This window comes from Micromesistius poutassou (assembly GCF_964030765.1).
Source record: "Micromesistius poutassou genome assembly, chromosome: 13".
Taxonomy (NCBI): Eukaryota; Metazoa; Chordata; class Actinopteri; order Gadiformes; family Gadidae; genus Micromesistius; species Micromesistius poutassou.
Genome location: NC_140283.1, coordinates 6,341,689 through 6,367,243, shown reverse-complemented (window position 1 = coordinate 6,367,243; position 25,555 = coordinate 6,341,689). Strand labels below are relative to the sequence as shown.

The 25,555-nt window shown below is 40.5% G+C and overlaps 1 protein-coding gene across 3 annotated transcripts in view; it reads left to right on the top strand.

The window, feature by feature from the left end:
• gnao1a (guanine nucleotide binding protein (G protein), alpha activating activity polypeptide O, a) overlaps positions 1-25,555 on the top strand; it is a 67,727-nt gene that overhangs the window by 12,742 nt on the left and 29,430 nt on the right. For all 3 annotated transcript variants that reach the window (XM_084477257.1, XM_084477259.1, XM_084477258.1), the window contains exon 3: positions 6,266-6,407. In XM_084477257.1, the coding sequence (XP_084333383.1) occupies positions 6,266-6,407 (142 nt within the window). The remainder of the gene's footprint in view (positions 1-6,265; positions 6,408-25,555) is intronic.

The window sequence follows — 25,555 nt, the reverse complement described above, 5'->3', positions numbered from 1 at the left end:
AGTTCCCCTCGACTTGCGCTAGCCTAGCACCAGCGATTTCTGCAAGGACTGAATGAAAAGTGTTGAAAACGGTCTCCAATGATAAATAACACACTGGCTCAGTTGGAAATGAGGTCCGATGTCCAAAATCCCGAACTACCCCCTTAATGGAAACCACATTATTTCCGTATTGTGCAAAAGCAACTTTAATTGTATTCGCACCAAGGTTGATTTTTGAATGCCTGAGCTTGTGAATAACCAACCAGGTATCTTTTTCATAGTCACCATGGTCACTGTGCTAGTGGAGGACATGTTGGAGGTAATAGCCTATTACGTTACTCAACACAGTCCTCTTATCGCATCCATAGCGGTAAACTGCATTCATAGACTGGGATATAATTATCGCTATCTGTATTGATAATTTATCTCGATAGCAGTCAGCTTTACAAGCCAATGTTTATTTGCACTGCAGTACGTGAATATAGGTCTGCATGAGGCTATAAAAGGTTCAGGCTTGAATCCATCTCGAATCCATCTTCTTTAATAGCGTGATTCTTATTCTATTCTTATTTTAAAAATCAACATCTTCCAAATGAAAAAAATATTGGAATATCATTTTAAATATTCCTGCTATTATTTTTTTGTAGGCCTACTTGAGGTCAAATAATGTTATGTATTTAAAGAGATGATTGCACAGCAATGTACTCTACGTTTGTTTATTTTTATGTAAAGGGTGTTCAGTTGCAACTGAAAGGAAATGGATACTCAAAGACTGATTTATGTACGCGTGTTTCTGTTCACAGTGCACAGTGTGTGTGGCGTACAGAATCAGACACAAATATTAAAAGACGATGGCTTATATAAGAGGCAATATATTAGCTCATACTTGGAGAGGTTGTGGGTGAAAGTATGAAGGTTGACATGCTCTTTGCTATATCTGTCATAATTTAATACATTTGTTTTGGGCCGAGATGCACTTTCTCCTGAACATTGTCATTTGTTTTGTACAGTTTTTTGTGGACAGACATCTCACAAATTTAAAATGCGCTATTGCGGTGACTGCATCCTTCGTGGATTGACTAGATTCTGATTTTGACAAAACTACCGAAAATATGATGACAATGACACCATTCTACAATATATCAGCAGCCCCACATGATGGTTATGGCCTGTAGCGACTGATATTCTGTGTGGACTAATATCTGTGGAGAAGACGAGATCTTGCATGACAGCCAACGGGTGTCATGCAAGATTGCCACCGTTCTGCTGATGTCATAGAAAACTACGGAAAAACTGCCCATATGCCTTTCGGTCTCCCTGACGCAGTGTGAAATTAAAACTGTGTTTCAGGTCAACAGTCTGTGTGGCACAGTGGCCACATATACACACACACACACACACACACAGACACACAGACGAACACACACACATACACACAGCTCTCTCATTGCTGACAGAAGGGCTTGTAGAGTGGGTAATGAGAAAAGGTTCTCATGCATGAAAGCCTACGTTAGTGATTCAGTCAGCAACACAAACACTAGAGCCCGACTGTTACTGGATTTTAGTGGCCAATGCCAATACCGATATTAGTGAGTAGGATATTACCGATATTCAAAATATAGATATATCGGCTGTAATTCAATACAAATATTAAGGTATCCTGGAGGTAAAGCAGTTCTTTGGGATTTGCAGCTAGCCCAGGAGCCCTGCTCCTCCTGCTTTGGGCCACATCGACATAACATTAAAACCGTGAGCTTAAGGAACCAATTCACTGTATGATGATGAGCTACTAACCGTGACCAAAAAAATGTATGTAAAACTTCTAGTTTATGTGGATGTGTGCTAAGCATTTAGTCCTTCAACCACCGAAGTAGAGGAAGAGGTAATTACATCTATAAATAAACACCATTTCTGAAGTTTTCATATCGGCAAACATATACTCTGATACCGATAAATCTGTGATAGGACAATATCGGCTTGCCGATATATCGGTCTGGCACTGTCACACACACACACACACACACACACACACACACACACACACACACACACACACACACACACACACACACACACACACACACACACACACACAAACACACACACACACACACACACACACACACACACACACACACACAATTTTTACAGTATGTATCTTTCTTTCTGGTCTCTTGTGTCTTAATATGTGTGTCTGTTAATTGAATTAGGTTAATAACTCCATCAGCCACCTCTTCACCTCACATCACATTTGAGCACACTTAACACACACACGCGCGCACACACACACACACACACACACACACACACACACACACACACACACACAAACGCTCTGAAGGACTCTTTGAAGTGCAACCAATTGGTGAGGGGGCCATGGTCATTTTTCATACACAAGCAATTTTAACCAAGGCAGTCTGAACACTAGGCCAACTTCCCCTTTATAAACCACTGCCTTATGCTTTACTGATGAAGAGCAGAGATAGAAGCATAAAGACAGTGGATACATGGCAGGAAGTAGGCCTACAATGAAGCAGTTAAATTAAACAAATTCCTTCCTCTAAATTCGGCCACCAATAAATCTGATCCATACACGGATTATGGCTCTTATTATTGCAGTGTTATAAAATGCTCTTTGTCTTTTGTGTTTCTGTATCTGTTGAATCTGCTGCTGCTCTGTTTGTTGAGTTCTTCACCTGGTGCATCCATGCTAAAGGATGCCTTGTACGAGACTTAAAGGGTCTTAAGAGAGTGTCACACTATGTAAAAAGTGTGTGCCACTTTTGTCGGTCACTGGCAAACGTTTCTTCTGTTTCTTTAAGCTCTATTCCAAAGTCCAAATGGTCTTAAAATAAAGGAAAGCAGTACACAATGCTTTAGCCTTGTTGCTGCACGGATGGGGGTCTGTGTGTGGGTGTCACCACTGTATTCACAGTTTGAGTAGTGTGATCCTAGTATTCAGAGAGAACCCTCATACAAGCTGGTCCCGATCCCGTCCTGTCCTGTTACTACTATAGCTTAGTTCCACTATTTCGGTGCTGTGATCGCATCCATAAAGTAGTGTTGAGGCTGAGCCACAGTGAGGAGAGGAGGCTTTTTTAATGTACAATAATAATAATAATAAAATATTACAGATAATTGAAAATGAAAATGTTATAAATGTCACTCAGTAAATATAGTATTACGGCTTATTATTTCAGAAATAGTTTAGTTTCTTGCGACACTATGTTTTCCATTGTACTGTTTCTATTGATATCATGTCATCATTAGTGTTAAATAAACACACTGGGATCATAAGTTTTGCTGTCTCCTCTGGTCTCCACTGGCCATGGCCTTGCAGTAATAGTTGTGTGTAAAGGGGGTGTTGTCACGCTTTGCTCAGCCACTACATTATTTATCTATGTTTAACGTTTGCATTTTAGGTGATTGCGAAAGGTCTTGATGACAATTAAGTGGGGCACCCAAAGTCAAAAGTTGGGAACCATTGCCATCCATTGACTGTAGGTTTTCTGAGTGTGACCCTGTAAACAGAACAAGCAGCACAAGGAAGCAGCTAGAGTTCCATGAATCTGAATCTAAATCTACTAAAGTTATGATTGTCAATGCTTTTTGATGCAAACATGTGCTATGTGTGAGACATAGTCGAGTGCCTCTGATTTACTGTTGTAGGATTGCTGATGTGTGGTAATGCTGTAGCCGTCACAGACCCTGAGATGATTACCAGTCCCAGCCAAGGTAGCTGGGTATTGGCTATGGGTGTGTCTATGGTCTCTGCAAATGAGGCTAAACAGATCATTTGATGAATGATTTTTTAAAATCTTGGGAATTGGCTGAGAATATATACTTCCATATATATAGTGCATCCCTGCTAACTATCAACGCAAAACAATTATACCTTAATATAATGGCAACTAGGATGAGAGACAATCTTTAATTGTGGCGTCTCATCCAGAAATTGATTTACCGTTGTGTATGGTCTCCGGAGCAAGAAGAACGAGAATGGAAAATGCAGTTGTGACGAAACATTCGACAAAGTAATATCCGAAACACTGAAACGGATACCCCTCTATCAAACGTCCCTTCCTCTCTCCAGCCTCTGGCCTCTAAGCCCTTGTATCTGAAATCCCTGCCATCTCTCTCCCCGATAACGCTCTTTTTGAGAGAGCGAGAGAGAGAGAGATGTTGAAGAGGATGGTAACCTGATAGGGACGCTTTGAAAGCATCCTCTTCCATACGTTGCAGACGCTGAGAACGTGTGGGAACAAAGTTAAAAAGCAACCCATTACCTGCCCACTACCCTTCATTCATTACTTTAAGCCATGACCATCTATGAGATCTATGCTCTTATTATGTTGTTGTTTATGGAAATATGACTGAGAGGGTCGGACTGGTTCAAAGGTCTGAGATAGAAATCCAACCAAAGAAGAGCAATGGGGTTTAATTCAGAATCATCTTTGTACTGGTCTTGGTAATGCCCAGGATTTGTGTGACTTTTATGTTCCATTCATGCTTTAGGTACCTTAGTTACTACTTAGTTATGCCACCTAGTCATTATGTACAGACATACAGACACACATTCAGTTACAGACAAGTGGTCACCCATAACCCCAAGAACTTGAAAATGCAGGTTATAATCAGAGGATTTGAAACCTCTGTTACTAAGATCACTTATTGGTTTTCTCTTCACTGACTTTTTTCTTTCTGTCTGTCTCTCTGTCCGTCTATCTGTCCTAAACAAGTGAAAAAAGTGTGACATTTGGAACAGCAGGGCGGGGAGCTGTTAGCACTCTGGACTTAAATGTCAGCCTGTCAGTGATTCAAGCACACACACACACACACACACACACATAAAACCCATGTACACACATAGTGGCTTTAAACTGTTCCCATTGGTACTTTTCTCTTACCTCCATGCTAATCCCTCTTAGTTTTTTCACATCTTACTTTATCTTAGAAATTTTTGGCTTGGGCCCATTAGTGTCTCCTACCCTTATCCCCAGTCCTCATCCCTCTCTAACTACTCTTTATTCACATCCATTATTCTCCACTGGCTCTTCTCTCTCTCTCTCTCTCTCTCTCTCTCTCTCTCTCTCTCTCTCTCTCTCTCTCTCTCTCTCTCCTTCCTTCCCTCCATCAGAGAGCGCTTTACTCTGGAAAGTAGGTTCAGGCTTTGGTCAGTGAACACAGAGATGGAGAAGATACAGATGCTTGGAGGAAAGACATTTGTGCATGTGGGTCATTTGAGACCAGCTGACAGCATTGGCATGTGAATACACAGAAACAGACACACACACACACACACACACACACTAGGGATGTGAATAACTCAAATTTTTCATGGTTGAACAATCAGTGGGTGGTATGAACGAATAATCGATTATTCAATGTGTGCCGACATTCACAAAGGCAGCCATGGATCATCGGCAAGAAATCACTTAATATCTTAAACGCAAAAAAACAAAATTTAACAGTGAACAGTGTTTGTGTTGTATGCATATATATTCATATTTAAGCTTGTGTATATTGTTTTTCTGTACATGATTAATAATAATAAAAAAACTAATAGTGCTACAGAACCAACATTAGTTCCGTCCGTAAATTCTTGTTTATTTGAATGGGAAAAAATGTTAACGGTCCAAATGTTAAAAATCGACTTTGACCCTCGGGAACGAATAATCGAATAATCAAATATTCTGACCCATCCCTAACACACACACACACACACACACACACACACACACACACACACACACACACAAACACATACGGGCAGACGGACATGGGCTGACAGACCCATACATAAACACACGCACACACACACACACACACGCACGCACACACACACACACGCACGCACGCACACATGCACGCACACAAACACAGATGGGCAGATGGACACAGGCTGACGGACCCATACATACACACCCACCCACACGCACGCACGCACGCGCGCACACACACACACACACACACACACACACACACACACACACACACACACACACACACACACACACACACACACACACACACACATGAATGCACTCAACCTACACCAACACAGGCACATTCGCCCTATTTTCTTGTCCTCCAGTGGTTCATCTTCATGTCTCAGCACTTATGAGTGAATGTGTGTGTGAGTATTCTTGTAAAGTTGAGTGCATTATAAAACCCCTTTTAAAGATGCATTAACTTTTTACCATCACGTGATTGTGTGTGTGTGTGTGTGTGTGTGTCTGTTTCTGCGTGTTTGCATTTGTTTAACTGGTTATTGTGTATTTGGCAGGATCATTCACGAGGATGGTTTCTCAGGCGATGACGTCAAGCAGTACAAGCCTGTCGTCTACAGCAACACCATCCAGTCCCTGGCCGCCATCGTCCGTGCCATGGACACGCTTGGCCTGGATTACGGGGATAAGGAGCGCAAGGTCAGCCACGCTTTTTAACGTTACACCATGCACAATGCACGCACACTCACCCATTCCAGAAGAACGCTCTTCATTACTCCACACACACAAGCAGTGCACGAGTGTGTATTTCCAAAACATATCTGATTTACTCACAAGGCCACAATAAAACAAACTGTTTTATGGTGTGCAAAGCGATATTATATGTTGAACTATTTGTTTTTTATTATTGGACCAAATATTAAATGCATATGGATGACTAAAGGCCAGAGACAGCCTTGGTAAGATATGTTAATGCAGGGAAGTTAATGTTCCACTAACCTGACCAGATTGCATAAATACTGTCAACCATGTGGAACAAAGACACGTACAGTATATGCTCACCATGCACAAATGTATACATATGCTTCCTGTTCAACAACTCACTGAATGAGGCCAATATTTAGTTACCCTGTGAATAGGTTGCATTGTTTAGGTAAGCTTAGGTAAAAGTTACATAGTTTAGTTTTTTGTTTGCTACACAAAAAGGTATTGGATCTGCCTTGTTGACCTGTTATTTGAGTGTCAAAGAAGTTTAATTGTACAGTGATTGCTGATTTTCACACTTTATTAAACAGTTGATAAACTTTTCATTAGGGGTGTACGGTATAAACGGTATAGAAAGTACACCGGTGTGAATTTGCACGATTTTGAGCATACCGTGAGACCGGTGTGATCGTAAGTAACGTAAATACAGTAACGTAACTTATTTTTCATGTGAAAAGTAAAGTTACGCGAAACGGTATGGTATATATGGTAACGAAACGTAGTTCCCTTTTCAATTCGGCGCACCGTAATTTTTCCCAGGGACCGATTTGACAGCGATACTGCCTTCTCAGGCAGTATGCTATTACACAGGCAGTATCGCAATAGTCCCTTCACGAGCTCTCATTCACTGTACAAGACAGACGCTGGTAGCGTGAAGCTGTCTCTGCATCTCAGACATCGTTTCCGCAGGCATTTTCCAAAGCCAGTCCTTACGACAAAAAAAGCCAGCGGTGGAACGAGATAACAAACGCCGTCACTGTTTACCTGTGTAAGGACATGGTTCCCTTTCAAAATGTCGATAGAAAGGGCTTGAAAGAGATGATCAAAACACAGGTACACATTACCTGCCCGCACACACTTCAGCCAAATTGGGATGCCAAAACTACACGGCAAGGTCCGCGACCAAGTGGAGAAAGAAATCCATACTATCCACACTGGAAGCTAACTTAAAAAAAAAGAAAAGATTAAGCATTTTTTTCTATTGCAGTTTTGCTCAATAAATGTTCTAAAAATACTTCTTCTTCTATACAAAAATAGCTGCCTAACCAGTATTTTACCCCTTCAGAAGCATTTATATCGAAATTAAAATATAAAATTAACATACCGTGATATAATACCGTACAGTCTATGCCTCAAATCATACCGGTCCGTCTACACAGTTAATGTGTGGTAGGTTCGCTACTTCACCCATACTGAACACATTTTCAGCATTTTGTAGTCATGGTTTATGCACAAGCTCATCTGCTCAGGCTTTTGCAGCCAAGCAGAAAAGCATAGACAAAGGCTTAAACAGCTTTCAGCGTTAGTCTTTCAAGAATAATGCTGTGGTTATTCTCCACATCCAAATATATATTTAAAAAAAGAAATAAAAACTTAAAACTATGTGTACCTGACTCCCCGTAGTTGTAACCCAGGTTTACCGTGTGTGAAATCTTTTGAAATTGTATCGCCCAGCCCCCTTTGTTGAATGGAGATTTTAGGATAGGATGTATTTCTGTAGTACTGTTCTTGGTGTTTTTAACAAGCCTTCGTTTCCTGGCAGTGTGCTACATAAAAAATGAGTGCACAACTCTGTAATATTTATTGTTATTAGCATCAAAGGAACAAGTCTAAAGGCGGAAATACGCAACCCTGAAGAAGGGCCCCTTGATTTGGTTCATTCTGGCTGGTTTTGAACATGTTATGGAACTCTGCAGCACAAAAAAAACAACTCTCATCTTCATTAAACCCTAATTGAGCGTTACAGGCCTTTAACTGGTGGAAAGCAGTACATTCTTCAGTTAAATTTGTGGCTGTTCAAAGTCGTTTTTCCAGCATAGCTATAGAAAAGACTTAGACGAACTGGGAGCAGAAGTGGGATCCCTCGTGAATACGTATTTTTAGGAGCATGTCTACTTCATGTTCAGCTCTATGTTTATCTCACTGGTCCTTTTTGTATGGAAAATACAGACATGTTTTACTGGTGCATCTTTATGTCAGTTTACTTTGATAATATAAGAATGTGCAAGGAGCCGGTGAGTCCTTGGGAAACGCTTCAGTCCCCGTTGTCCCAACGTTCTTATCCTTGGCCCTCAGCAGTTCTTTCATACGTACTTCAATCAATAACTGAGCCAACATAAACATAACCAAAAAGGGCTCCTACATTTCCATTCAATGAAGGGGTTTATTTTAATGAGTACTTGCCACATATCTGACTGGAATTCAAAATAACCTTTAGTGTATCTTTCTTTCAAACTATTTTTAACTTTTTGATTTTGGCCCTTGTGAAAGCAAACCATACAAGTGAAAATAGAAACAAAGTATGTCCACCCTGATGGTTCACATTAAGGACATTCAACTCTCAGTGTGATCTTGTTTGTTTTGTTATAATGTGTCACAAGATATTTATTGTGTTGATAGTGATGGCAAAATTATGGCAACAAAATGTACATATAGACTGAATAGCTAGCCTGACCTCTGTTTGTCCCTACTTAGGTTCACACACACACCAGCGAGTTCTGCACACTGCTGCGTTATATAAACCAAGATAAAAACACACACATGTGCACGCACGCACAAATTCACGCAAATACACACGCACACACACGTACACACACACACACACACACACACACACACACACACACACACACACACACACAGACACTGAATCATTCTTGTTAATCAGGGACTATATTTAATCCCAATTAGAGAATTTATATTTTCAGTATAAGGTATATAAGTATAAGGGCTGTAATAACATGATCAGGAAGTTGTGTGTGTAGTAGTGCCTACTAGTAGTCTAGTAGGGATGCCCCGATCAGAACAAAAAAAACAACATAATAAGCATAAAACGGCAACAAAAAAAGGCTTTAGCCAAATAGCCTAATGTATAAAGCATTCCTCAGCATTTGGTTAACAACCTGCCATGGCTACCATTCTTTAACCTAAAAAACTTTATCGACACTTGTTCACAGTGCACTGAGCTAGGCTCGTGCTGCTTGTGCAAGCGTGGGAAGCGATCGTTTTCTTTCCAGAAAGTAGCGGCTGTGCACTCGGTGGGATAAGTGGCTCTGACAAGTAGAGGTTCGTCTGCAAAGCGGTTTGGTTGCTGGTGTTGCCGCCACCATGTTCCACATCTTCATCCAGCAACTCAGCGTCCATAGCCTGCAAAGAGCCAGCTCGTGGTACGTCCTCTGGAGGCTTGGAGCTGCTCCCCACCCAGTTGTTAACATACTGCCGTTCTGGGCCGGGCCTGGACAGGCGGCCAGTATACCCAAAAGCAGAACACGTAGCTGTGGCTGGAGTGAGTGTGGGAAACTTTTTTATTAATAAAAATATAAATAAATTAAACATATGGTCTATTTTATGCGTTTGTAGGTTAGGCTCTTTGTGTTTCATATTACATTTCAATCTTGCAACGCAGCTTTTCATTAATCTTAAGAAAATTACATATTTTTTCTAAGAACTTATTTTGTATCTGTCATTTGCCATCATAACAGAATTTTTTAGCCTACCAAGGTGTATTCCTTTTCTCCCCTGCATACAGGTGCTCAGGGTCAATGTCACTGAATGGCTTCTGCGCTCCATCCAACATAGAGGCTTTGGACATTTTGTCGCACCTTCTTCCGTTCCGGCAAGAAAGCTCTAATAGATGATATATCATCTGACTGATGCAGTTGATGAGCTCGTCTGTTCCATGAGCTCTTTGAATGGTGCGAGGAGGGAAATCATATTTTCGATTAATTTCCACGGATTAACGGAGAATGTTGAAGGCAAGTCGTAGTCGGCTGCATGCCCGTTTCTGTTGTAGGAGGCTCTGTAGAATATACAAAGTGCTTCTCCACCTAGTTGGTACATCCGGCTGTAGTCTTTTTGTAGGCTGGCCCAGTTGTTGCTGAATACTTTGGAGTCTGGAGTATGCTAACGTGGAATGCCTCAAATGACAGACGACAGTCTCCCTGCTGCTGTTATAGCCAAGATGCTTCGCTGTGGCTATGTTCCAAGTGGTATCCCTTAGTATAACGTGTACCTTTTATTTCTGGATTCCCCAGGATCAGAACATTTCACTAAATGGGGCAGCCAGGGCCTCGGGTATGTGTGACCCTGTGAATTCTTGACGATGGAGAACAACGTTGTGTTGTGAGTTTTGATCAATAAAGTGCAATGTTAAACTTAACATGGACATGGGGCATGCGCTTGAACTCCAGATGTCACTCGTGAAACAAATGTATGTGATGTTGTCGTTTAAAAGGCTCAATATGTGTACACACTGTTTGGTATAACTGCGGCAGGCATACGTCTGTAAAATATTGACGTCCTGGAAGGACATAGTGTGGACCTAAGAAGGTAAAGATTGGTTGACAAATTAGCTAGTAAGCCTGTCATTAATCAAAAATGCTCCTCATGTATAGCACAAGACTGTGTGCCATGCATAGACAAACTTGACACACATTACTATGGCATTATCAAAAATTGTTCATTATGACAATGAACAAGAACCAGTGCAATTCATTCATGTCGTCCTTGTGCCATGAATTCATGAAAATGTAATATCTATATATTTATAATTTTGTGGTGGCTTGAGATAGGTAGGCATGTTTTTTATGTCTACTGACAAGTTTAAATTTAACTAGCAGCTATTTAGCAGCTTTCACTCTTTCTGTTTTTCTGTCCTTTCTTTCTCTCCCTCCACCCCCCCCCCCCCCCCCGTCCAACCAGCCTTTTCTCTGGGCCCGACCAGTTGCTATGGCAACTCTGTGTTTTGTCTTCCTCTCAACACATTCCGCAAGACCGTGTCTAATGGTGGTGTGACATGGACACACGCAACGCACAAGCGCACACACACACACACACACACACACACACACACACACACACACACACACACACACACACACACACACACACACACAAAGCTGGAAGCAGGTTTCTCAATCAACAGTCCTTAACTGAACAGTTTTTTTTATTTTAGTTGTGTGACAAGAAGGAACATGGGACTTGACTGCAGTCCATTTTCAATATGATGATTGTTTCTGAGGCAGACCTTGATGAGGTGTTGCATCAGCGTTATATGTGAAGAAGTGCACATGCTCCGAGTGATTCCTAGGGATTTAGATTGAGACACTGGGTCAAAAAGCATTTGCCAGTCGTGTGTAAGCCTGTTTGAGGATTAACTGACGTGGAAGGGGTGAATATATCATCATCTTTTTGGTTGAGAGTTAACCTTAGCACTTACAACCACATACAAGCATTAAAGCCACTAAATACTGCAAACCATGTACCGACAGTACTGTGTAGAAGCACAAGTGTTGTGCGCTTGTTTGTGTGTGTGTGTGTGTGTGTGTGTGTGTGTGTGTGTGTGTGTGAATGGGGGGGAGGGGGGCTATGGTTGGTAGCATGTGTTACACCTACATGTCCCATGAGATCCAACACAAATTAGGAGTAAGCTGGATGTTTCTGACTGACTGTGCTGGCAGAAGTGGGCAGTGAGCAGAATACTTGTTGGAACCTGCAGGTTGAAAAACTGTTATTCTATGAAAAACTATGCTCTGAGTTTTCTATTATTAGTTATTATTATCGTTACTATAATTGGGCCTCATCATCTCCACTGCCGGGTAGCAATCAACATAGGGATTGAGTTATAACTGCTCTTCGGTGTCTGGGAGGAATCTCTTTTATCGGTTCTTGTCTATCTTGTAAAAACACCAGTTTCATAACCAATGTATAGTCATGTTTTTGTGAAAATGGAGAGTTTGGAGTTCTACTATTTTGCAGTCATGAGTTATGGTGCTGTATGACTCTATGGTGATTGCTTCAAAAAGTTGATACAGTCCTTTGGATTTAGAAGCTTGATCCTATGTGTATGCTTTCAGCATGTTCACATTCAGAGTTTGTGGGTTTGTGTGTGTGAGGGCTTGTAGCCAGGCAATCTGATCAAATGGCCTTACGTTATTCACACCCTCACCCACACACACACATATATATATATATATATATATATATATATGTGTGTGTATTATCTATACAATAGGGGTGTAACAATACACATATTCGTACCAAATTTTTTCGGTATGGGTCCAACGGTTCAATGCACATTTCATTTCGGTGCGTACCGAAATAATTAAATAATAATTATAATTATATATATATTTTTTTTTTAATTATTGATTATCACACAGAGTGTCTTGTCTTGTCCTGATGTTTTGTGTTGAGGACCACAATAGAATCCATACCATACCATAATCAAAACTTTTGGTGGTAGACCAATTGTAGAGTAATAGCATGCACAGACAAGACCAACTATTTGTTCTCTCTTTACCACGGACATGCATAGCGACACATCAACCCGACGCAGAACCATACCAACCAACGTTCACGACTACGTCGAAGCGTATGCTTGCGTTGTGTGAAAGTGGGACCATAAAGAGCCCTTTAGTTTTGACAAGACAAGGAAATGTCATGAAAAAGGTTGTAGTAGAAAGTATGTCATATGAATTGTTTAGTATTGTTCCTGTTTTAATGCTCATTATGGTTGTCATTAACTGCATTATATACTGCCTGCTGTGGCTCCTAATGAAACACATTGACAGGGCCATGGCTTCAAGGCCACAGCTGTTATGGAAACCGGCTAATTATCCTCTTGGGTTTCTCTGCCTGGGTCACGCGTTTTTCTGTCTGTCGGTCTTTCTGTCCGTGTGATGTAAGGATCATCTCTGTGATGAGGACGTCTATGTCAAGTAAAGATAAACAATTATGTAACTATATAAGGCAAATGAAAAAATAAATATATGTAAGAAATATAGCAAAGTAGCGATATATCATTCTGAAAATCCATATGAGGTACAGGGCCTACAGGCGTACAGAGTTGACTGACTAAGATTGAATGTACTCTACTAGTATTAAGTAACTTTTATGTTTACCTTCTAATTTAATTTAAGGTAGTTTGCATTGCATTGCCACTGTAGCCACAACGTCTGATACTGAGGCCTTGCCAATCTCCTGACCTCTTTGGTGTGTAGATTCCTTTAAGACATCCTTGGAAGACAGTCAAACGTGTCCACTACTCCCCCATAGTGTATTGCAAACAAACTGGTTATCTCCTGCCATGGCTGACATCAGCCATTGCCAATCCCAAACTCGCCACGATGATCACTCCCCCTCGCCTTTGTTTCCTTTGTTGTCACTGCCAACAATGTGAAAGTTACCTTATGAGAATCATGCACACTCATCGTCTATTTATAAATAATATATGCTTGGTCAATTAAAGTTATTCTTCATCAAACACCTACAGTTACTACAAATACTGTCCAAATTCCACAAGTGCTTCAAATACGGACCGTTATCCCAGTTTGCCATCGATGCCACTGTGTGACAGTCCCAAACCGTATTACTTACACTCGTCTGTGTGAGGATGGCTTTAGTCATTCGGAAGACCTCTGTGAGTGCGAGACATTGAGATTAGCTGGAAAGAAATTGGCAAGTGGATCCAGTCATTGTTGCCCTTTCACGTAGTATTGGCCTTTGACTGAGCCCCTTCAAATGGACAGATGGAGATCAGCCACCATGCATGTGACATTTGGCCTCAGCCCTGCTTAGTCATTACAATGGAAGGGGCTGTGGAGTCCACAGCTGTGTGTGTGTGTGTGTGGTGTGGTCTGGTGTGGTCTGGTGTGGTGTGGTGTGTGTGTGTGTGTGTGTGTGTGTGTGTGTGTGTGTGTGTGTGTGTGTGTGTGTGTGTGTGTGTGTGTGTTAAATGATAATGACATAGTTAAAGGTATAATATGTATTTTAACTTTATATAACCAGAAAGAGTGAGGCATTTGACAAAGAAAGAACCGGAAAAGTTTTTTTTATTGTGCAATTGTTTTTGTGTTAAAAGTACATTTAACATGAATACAGGTAATATGAATAAAATATGAGTTTTATTCAATGAGTAAACTATTTTTACAAATAGTTAATATAATCACGTGTTATAGGGGCCGTCGATGTAGTACCCTGTAAGACATACCATCACAATATGGTGACGTGAGCTCCGCTTCATCTGATTCATGTGGGTAAATATGCTCATGCCGGCCACATGTACCTGCTCACTGTGTGTGTGTGTGTGTGTGTGTGCTCATTTATCAAATTCTGTCTGTCGATATATTTTTATTGTTTACTGTGTTAGCGAACGGCTGCTGCCTACGCACGAATAGCTGAACATGCTTATTGTTTACCGAAACAGAATGTTTTCATTCAAAATAAAAATTGATACTAACTACTATCCCTCATGTGACATTCAAACAAAACAATATGAATGCCAAATTAGAATTCATGAATATATTACATTATCCACGGTATAGTCAAATCCATATCGTGGTGCAACATAATACCGGTATTCACGTTCATACCGGTATGCCGCCCAGCACTACTGTGGGTGTGCATCGTCCACACATGAAAGGTAACGAGCATTGACTGCACACCTTTGAAGCTATGTGAGTGTGCCTGCGTCTGTGTGTGTGTGTGTGCTTGAATTGTGTCAACTTCCCACCTTCGTGCAGAGCTGACTGCTATTTGATCACCCTACTACTCTCACTTCCTTTATACTGTCAATATCTTCTCCCAATGCTCTCGACTCAGAGAGTCTCTCTGTTGCCATTGGCTCTCCAGCCTTCCACTGCCATTTCATCGCTCTACAGTCCTGTGCACAGGGCTGGTCACAGGCAACCCACTGGACAATGTTATCCCACATGTTATCAATCATTTTCAACATTTTATCATTATTGTGGTTGCAAATCAGGCCACACTAGTGTTATTCTGTTTTTTATTAGTGTGGTTGCAAAGCAAGCCACACTATTGTTATCATGTGTCTTATTTTTTATTATATTTTTTATTATTTAATAATTAATTCAGAAGCTTGGTATCTGGTCCTTATTTGACATGCTGAATGGTTTTGCCTCAGTGATCCGTCGAGATAGATTAAGCTGTACCTTGAAGGTTTTGGACCTGGCAAAACTGACCCGTAAACCCAAATGACCAAAATGAACTAACCCTAACCCTAACCCATCAAGGGCACCCCTTTATGTATTACGGAATACTTTGTGTCGATGGCTAAACAATCAGCCCCATTATTCAATCATTCACAAGTCTGCTTCAAAAGAGCCCAGGGACTTGAAACTTGGCGTGCTTGCTCATTAGCATTTATATAATTCCCATAGTGTGTATGGTCAGATTGTGTTTTCTATCTGCTTTGTGGGTCCTGTCTGGGGCATCAAGGCCATCTCCTTAGGCCATAGTGCTGACTGATATTGTGTTCTTGTACAAAGAAAGAGGGTTGGAACATGTTTTTAGTTTTTTGGGTTGAACAATCAATATTATGCAATACTACTTACAACAGGGTCAACACTGATCATTAAAAAGCAAGTAAAACCCAGAATGTTCCATCGTGACACAATATCCTCTTTTGTCAGTGGCCTTGATGGCCTAATGTTGCACAACGGAAATACGCTTAGTCTTGTTTCTATCTCTCTCCTTTCAATGTCTTCATTCTCCTGTCATATGAATCCATTTTGGTACTAATGATCTATGGACTTGTCTAATCTTAAATGAGCAAAGATTTTGATAGCATAAAAAATGGCACTTGCCGAAATCCAAATCTTTCAATATTCAATCAATCAAATTACACTTGAGAAAGGACACAGATGCCACCCCCATTAAGAAGTGTGCAAAGTTTTGAGTCAATAACCAAAATAATTATGTCAGTGTCAACTTCAATAAATGCTAAGCACTTATGCTCTAAACTGATCAGAAAGTCCACATCAGAAGGAGGCAGGAACTGAAAACTGCGAAGATGACACCTGCCTTAACATGTGGAAAAAGGTTTTGTGTTGGTACCTTATTTCATGACGTCACAGTGTCGATAACAGTAATTGCTCTTAAGCATAATGCATCGAAACACAAAAATCTACTATTAAACCAGTGGTTGTGTGTGTGTGTGTGTGTGTGTGTGTGTGTGTGTGTGTGTTGGAGTAAAAAAAAGGACTGTGTGCTGAAGAAAAATGACCCGCCTCTGTCAAGGACATAGTTGCATCTAGGAGTAATGACATGCCCCCGTGAATCGCTCGAAGAGAGCAGTTGCTTGGATGGGCTGTGCGTGGGCTGTGAATACCTCTCGTGGCTGCTTGCAGTCCTAGTTATTTTTATTATGATTATCTATAGAGCGGCCTGTAGCCAAGAATGTTCTGAAGCTGAGTATATTATTTTTTTATGATATCTATGTTTGTGGTTGACGGGGAACTTAGGTTGAACGCCATTGCGGAGCTGGCTTTTCTGACCTCAAGTTTTGATCTCCTCTATTGCGTATCAGGTGTTATGTGCTTGTCCTTAATAAATGTTCAACGTTGTTCACAGTTTGATGTATTCACGTTTTTGGTCACCGGTTCCAGCTCGGCTACACAGGTTTTCGGTGGCGTATTTCCAAATACGCTACTGCAAATGGATAACATGTTGAATGGTCCAATGGAGCAACAGAGACTCAGTAGCACAACAGGAGTGGCATGTGCGCACACAGGAGGCAAAATAAATGAACTATGATACCTGGTAAGTCGATCTAGAACAAAGAGTGGAATCGCTGGTTTCTAACATGGAGTGTCCAACGTTTGCAGTCTCCGCTGAGACAGATGCATGACCACATGAATTTCAAACTTCAAATGGCTCAGTTTACGGCCAAATAATAGGCCTAATTCACACATGGAATAGCGTTTTCTTCTCCAACTTCAGAAACACTGATTCGTCATGTAAATTGCGGCAAAGACAACTTAACACAGATGATATGCGGACGCAGTCCTGTGGCCGCAACTGTGGGTCTATTTAATGATATGCGCCAATACATTAACAAACATCGTTTGTAACCAGTATTGTATACATTATCGTTATCAAGTTGTGTTCATAATATGCATGTGTCCCCCCGTTAATATACATCATGGACTGTATTATGTGTTACATGTTTAGTTTGTGTGTGTTTAAACAGATGGGCGCGCACACACACGCGCGCCAAGCATCACCCGCATTCATTCATTCTTTTAAACACTCACTCGCGGTAAAACTATAAAACGTTTTCTCACAATCAAATACTCCAAATACTCCATCAATCCTAAAAGTAATGGGCTTGTACACGATGTCTGTGTCAAGAACATATGTGTTTGCTGTACGGTGTTTGCAGATGCATTGATTTAAAAGTACAACTTACCACTGTATCAGCTATTCTTTCCCAAATCATTTAACCAACCATTTACCCTAAAACGAGATTTTGTTTTGGAAGGTTGGAATATACTTTGCTCGAATTTGTTATTGTTATTATTATTTTAACGCATGGCATAGCCTACTATACTTCATTCATGTTCATTCATGCAGCCCTATGGAAAAAAAATATTCCACAATCCACACGCTATTTCTATGCAGTTTCACACATATGAACAATCTTTGACATCATAATATTTAAATCAGGCTAATCGTTTGCATGTTTGTGCATGTTCTGAAGTTATGTAGGCATTGTTCATATATGGGATTTGTTAACCTATTCAAAGTTCTCTCTCCATCCCAGGGTGCTACTAAGATCTGGTCAGATTTTGTCATGTCCTTTCATTACATTCCTTGTTACACTACTTACTTGACTTCTGTACGGATACAAATAATTATAACTGAATTGATATAGAATCTAATCTAATCTGAAATTAAATCGAATCTGAACCTTGTGAATCTGAATCCTACTGCCTACTGAACATCGGAAAGTGAATATCAGTGTGTGCATGCATTTGTGCATGCATCTTTGTGTTTGTCTGATTGTGTGTTGATATTTCTCTACGAGACAATCACTTCACTGTGCGTGGGATTTTCCAAACACTGCTTTCTTTCATGTGTGCCCTCTCCACAAGGAGGACTGTCAAGGAATCCAAACTGGGGTGTGATGGATAGGTCAGCCTGCTCGTCAGCCCCCTGCCAGCATTAGCCTCTAAATACCCCATCACCCTGCGCTGTGATCACCACGTCACTGCGAGGACAGGGGGGGATGTTACAGCTACAATTTTACTTTAATGGCGGTTTCGGCTCTATCTGCACGGGTGGTTCCCATCCCAACTGCTCTTGCCTCCGGACCCACATGAGTCATGAGGCATTAAATAGGGATGGAGCGATCAGGTGTTTTTTTCCGGACGATCCCGAGCAACGATATATTTAATGTGTGATCGGCAGATCCGATACCGATCACTGATTTTTATTTAATGTATATATTAATAGGATGTTTCTTATGATAATAATTAGGTGCCGATTATATTAGTGTTCTTAATTAGTTAGTGTTATTTATTGTTAATTTGTTGAGCCGACTGAAATGCGTTGCATTCCTCTAAGAAAAGACGTGATGGTATTTAAACACAGAGCAGTGTCAAGTTCCATGGACTGTTTGGGTAACACACACCTATCACCGATGTAATCCACCATATAATCGAACATGGAAACAGTATCACCTGTGATACTCAGATACTGTGCAGTGCAGAGAGTATCACAGGTGATACGGTTTTTGATAGGTGCAGAGTCTGGACCTATCAATATTTGAGGGCAGAGAAAAGGACCGCTACCGGGATAAGAAATAATAAGAAGTGGATAAGAAATAATGACAGTTCATTGGTCATTATTGTATTGGATGTTTATATAGAATAAATATTTGAATAGCTTTTACAGTGTGTGTCTGGATTGGTAATGAAGATGGTGCGTTCTGCAAGATTCGGTGTACGCTACATGGGAGATGCATATATTTGTAGCCTACTTTCTGCTTTCTGTGATGTGGCGCCAGCCTATTATCCAGATACAACTGTGTTGTGCATATGCTTTCACTTTAAAGCCTGCTTGTCTCGTGGGTTATGATTTGAAGTAGTCAACCAAGTTGGCGATAGCGTACAGCCAGGTTACAGAGAGTTTTGCACATGCGGAAACAAGTTGGAAATGTATCATTCTGACAAATTAGTTGCCAAAAACTACTGCCAAAACTACAATTAAATATTAAACAACATAAATAACCAGTATGAAAAGGTGTACTGTGTGTACTGTGCACTGTATTAGCATAACACAAAGACTCTTTGTGACATCTGTGCCCATCAAAGGAGAACGGTCTACGGCTTCGCTCACAGGTCCAGCTACAGCAGACCAAGCTGTTATAAAGTCTAGGTTTCAATAAAGCATTACTTTCCTACAAAATAACATTGTAGGAAATATGTTAACATGAATACTATGGAGTACTATGGCTGCAATCATTTGGCTATCCATCACACTTTGGTATGCCATTTAGAGTAAGGAGCAGCAGCAAGTTAGTTTCACCAAAAGCAGAGGGGAGCAGCCTTGTCGTATCAGGTTATAGATAATTCAGTAAAAATAACATTTGGATGTGTGATTAATGATGAGTCTAGGTTTACTACTTTTAGCACAAATCTACATTAAAAACTCAACAAAAAACAAGTGGAGAATGAAGCCCAGTGAGATTCAGGCTGGTTAATGCATACTATAACCAAGATCAACAAAAAGCTATTTATATGGTTAAGCTGCCTGCTACCTTTATTGTGAGTCAAGATTAATCATCTTAAAGCAGGATAACATTACTGTCTCAGTGATTGAACCTAATGTCTTGTGCAGCAGTTTTTGAGTCACTTGATTACCTACTGCAATCTGCAAATTTCAAGTTGATCACCTATCAGGCATTGAGGGCATATATTGGCCGATAATGATTGGTGGCCGATCAATCGGTGTATCAGTTGTATTTGCCAATATTTCAGTAATTAACAATGCCCTAATGTACAGTTAAAAACATAGCAAGCGAACAAAAAGCTGTAACAATTGGGGCTAAACTCAATGAAATAGTAAGCCATTGAACCATGAATTAACATTGAACCATAAGTTAATTCACAGGCTTCTTTCCAAAGATGAAGGATTTTTATATGCTCTGTGACTAGGTCAAAATGCTGGGTCTCGACCCACTAGAGCAGAATCACTGATCTAGGTTGTACGGTTGCTTGAATAAATTTGAACATCATACCATCATTGTTTGCCTACGGTTCAATCGTTGCGTATTAGCATGCTGTTTGATTAATTTGTGTAATTGTTGATCAGCCCCTCCCCTCAAGTGCGTAACTTCTCAAATATCGACATTATTCTATTTCATGCCACGTATCCAAAAATATATGGACGAGGTTGCAATCGAATCGGCATCCCAAGGTCCATGTGGCAGACGCTGTAACACTACACTTCATGGACATGTGTATTATGCAGGAGTTAATGACAACATATTTCTAGAACGCAATTACTGAAATTGAGGCTGTGACCTCGCCTTTTGAGCTATCGACACAAAATCTTTACACACGTGTTCAGGAGAGTGGCCTCAATGTGACCCCAGGTTTCCAATCCCTGACTCTGCATTAAGTGTAGCTCTGATTGATAATTATTGCTTTTTCATCTTCAATTTAGATTTTTTATCAAAATTCCAAATCATTCTTTTAGTAAGGCATGGCCATACATAGTTTTGGGTCATTTTGACTTTTAGTAGATTCTGAGGTCTGAAGATTTTTGAAGTTTTCACAAATGTTTCACTGTACAGCTAAATCTAGGGTTAGGGTTAGGGTTAGGTGGGTTTTCAGCATACAAAATAAGGCATGTACACCAAGTTTCACAAATTTCTATCCATCAGGTGATGATGAGAAGTTATAGGGCCCCCTATGGTCATTTCGGGACCTAAGTTAGAGGATACCAAAAGGTCTGATAAATTGAAAACTTTTTACCACACTGAGGTCGAGATATGGGCCGTCCAGATAAAAATAATAATACCCACAATAACAATAGGTATCCACAGTTACACCATGAATACCTAATAATCATTTGGGATGTATTTCTTTAATGTTGCATACCACACGCTACTAAATCATGGCTCAAATATGGAAGTGAGGAATTGTAATGTTAAATCTGTAGTTCAAGCAATACATTCAAGGCTAGTATGTATTTGTTATTTATGATGAAACAACCAAGAGCTAAAAGCGCATACTTCTATGCGCTTGGATATGATATGATCAACATAAGTAATGGTGAAGGGATCATAGCAACATGACTGCCCTGTTAATCATTTGAAAGAAACTGTGAAAGTCCAGGGTATACAAAGAACGTAATAGCAACAAGTAGGCGTACAAAAGCAACCGAGATACGTATAAAAAAATCTAAACTGTGAAAAAGTGTTTGTGTCAGTTTGTGTGGTTGTCTGGGCTTTACCGGTGTTCTAGAAAGAGGGTTAAGCTTGCGAAACATGTCAGAGTATATTACATCACAACGGCTAAGAATGGGCGAGAGGAATGGTCACAGGCCAACTTCCCTTATATTCCCCCGGGTACACACTTACACTCTTCCCCCACCCCCCCCCCCCCACACACACACACACACACACACACACACACACACACACACACACACACACACACACAGCGGGAGACAAGCTCCTGACACAGTGGTGGTGCCAGCATCATATGACATGCACATGGAGTCCCAACACCGGCCCAGCAAACAGTGGAATGTGTTGCTCCCATTGCACCAATTTAACACCACTGATTATCCACAGAGACTTAACTATGCTTTGGTTTCCCCCACTGATCCACATGTATCACCAGAATGCACTCCAGTTTGTAATGCAGACAGACAGCACAATCTGTGACATGGACGTGGTTGGGTGGTACAGTGGCGTTGTTGGGCAGGCGTACAGTGGGTTTATGAGGCTGTTGTTCAGTCAACTCTGAGGCGTTTTTTTTTGTGGGATTGCACCGTGAGTTTATTTTGTTGAGTGTTATCCTATGCTTTTGTTATATTAGTGTGTTACTGTCTTTTATTTGTGTGATATGTTTAGAAGTCAATATTTTGTAGACATTTATATTACTCAAATATGTTACTCTGGACTGTATAATGTGATAACTGCATTTGTCCTCAGGGATCAATACCAGGAGATGTACTGTTACAGCCTTGTGAAAGGACGGGGGTTGAACTCTGTGGTGCTATCAATCTGATGACGTTTATTCAACATTCAACGTTATTTGAGAAAGAGGGAGAGAGAGAGAGAGACATAGTGGTCAATATTTTAGAGAGAGCGAGAGAGAGAGAAAATCGAAAAAACTCTTATGAAAATGAAAAAAAGTGAGGCCTGGTGACAAAACACAGACGTGCCATTTTGTTTCTATTAAGTTCTCTCAAAGTAGAACGGGTTGCTCAAGGTGACGTCAAAACTTAGAATTCCTGCCAACTGCCTTTTTAAAACCCTTCTGCTTTAGGCATGAACCTTCAGGAAACACAAAAAGGAAATAGATGGCACAAACAAACTTGGATCACTTCCGCCCGGTGAATTAAAACCCAAATTGTGCCAATATTCAGATAAATAAAAATAAAAAAATTTAACATTGCAGCCAATTGGGTGCATCCCTCAGCTTATACACCTAGAAGAGCATGTTCACCCAACATCTTTGTTTTTGGTGATCAGCTTGAAGGCCACTTACCCCAGTTACCCCAGAGATTAAGACCATGAGAGGAAGGGATGACACATGTGTACCGGATGTACAGAGGTCTCCAAAAGGTTTTGACCCATTATGACCACAGGGGGCACTATAACTAGTGGTCAAACCTTGAAAGCTGAAAACCGCACCCTGTTTTAGAAAAATGAAATATTCTGAAATATGATTATGCAAATTAGCTGCCGTTGTTCAACCAATCCAAAGTTATTTTTAGTATTATTATAGTAGAATTATGTTTGTATTTTTATTGCTCAAATTGAGCCTATTATTAATACTCTTCCTAGAGTCTGCAATCACAGCATGCTTTGGTGAATATTATGGGATGCATTCGACCAGCATGTCACAAACAGGGCTTCTGGGGCTACACATGAGGAAGTCTATGAGAATGTAATGGTGGCTACAGTATTGTGTGTGTGTGTGTGTGTGTGTGTGTGTGTGTGTGTGTGTGTGTGTGTGTGTGTGTGTGTGTGTGTGTGTGTGTGTGTGTGTGCATGTGCGTGCGTGCGTGCGCTCGTGCACATGTGAGGATGGGTGGGTGTGTCCAACCAAAAGACAGCACGGTGCTCCTGGTGACAGGAGGATTTTATTCAGCGGTCTGCCAGGTTGCCATAGCAACAGGGACACCTGAGATACAAACAGAGGCAGTGAGAGAAAGAGAAAAAAGGGGACGAGAGCATCATGTTAATAGGAAGGCATAATGTATTGATCCACAGTTAAATAACAACAGCGAGATGAAGACTTGAGTGGCTCAAGTATTGTTTAATACATGGTTATTAGGGCTGCACGATATTGGAAAAAAATTTAATTGCAATATTTCTTTCTGGGATATGTATGTATGTATGTATGACAAAAAATATAAATAAAAATGTAAAAAAGGGTATTTTATTCTTTTTTTAAATCTTTGTATAATGATTGGGGTGATTTTGTAACGTTATACACTCGTTATACAGAGCTTTATGGTGGCCAATTAAATGGGAAAATAAATTAGTCATGTTGCCTTTTGATGTGGCAGCAATTGTGCAAGGCACAATTGAAATTGGAATTTTTGTTTTAAGTTTAGTTTTTTCTAATCTTAAACTGATCCACTGTGTATCCAAGAACCCTTAAATCTGAGTAGATTATGTTATATCAGACAGATTTGTCTTGTAAATAAGTCATTGTTATTTACATTATTATTTAAAAAACTTTTTATTTTTTTTTACTATTGCCAGCGTCCAGCGATACGAATAGATCACATGCGCATATCGCGATTTCGATACGCAAGCGATATATCGTGCAGCCCTAACCTATATAGAAGTATTTTAAGTGGTGTACATTTAATGTAAAAGTGTAAATGTACAAAAAAATTGAAGAAAACATGAAATAACAGTATATAATCTATAGTATAATACTTTTACGGTGCACATGTGTAAATATACAAACAGTAAAGAAACCATAATAAAGAAAAGTATATATATACTGTACATCCACAGTAGTATATTTATATGGTGTATAAGTGTAAATGTTCAGAGGAAAGAGAACATGATAAAGAACAGTATATTATATACTGTATATCAATAGAAGTGTAATTATCTGGTGTACTAGTGTAAATGTACAGAGAGGAAAGAAAACATGAAAAATATATTATAGTACAGTATATTATATACTGTATAATCTATAGATGTGTATTTATACAGTCTACTAGTCTACAGAGAGGAACATGAACATGAGAACATGAAAAAACAGTATATTGCCGCTTTTCCACCGACAGTACCAGCTCAACTCGCCACAACTTAGCGCGGCACGACTTGGTTTGGTTCCAGGCACGTCGTGTTTCCATCTAAAAAAGAACCTCTTCAACGTGGGCGGGTCGTCATTAGGTTTTAATCCCGGGAGACGGGATTCCCGGGAAATCTGATCAAGACTATTTCCTGATTTTCCTGAAAGGTTATGACGGGAAATGGGAAATAAAATAAAATAAAATAAAAAACGCAATGACTGCGCGTCTATTGTTGTCATACAGTAACGTTGATGGAGGCGAAACTCGAGCCCCGGGAAAGGAACGACACTAAAATGAAACAGCGAAACGCTGATCCCTGTCCCCCTCGGGAGTGGGTCCGTGGACTCCAACCACGCCGGAGACACACAACCACACCGGAGACACACAACCACGCGCAGCCTAACTCTAGCCCCGGGAAAGGAGCGACACACACGGTGAAACGCTGATCCGTGTCCCCCTCTGGAGCGGGTCCGTGGACTCCAGCCACGCCAAACACAACTTAACTTCGAGTGATTATTCCCGTTTGCAGCCGCTGGCCAATGAGTTTCCAGCAGCCTGTTTAC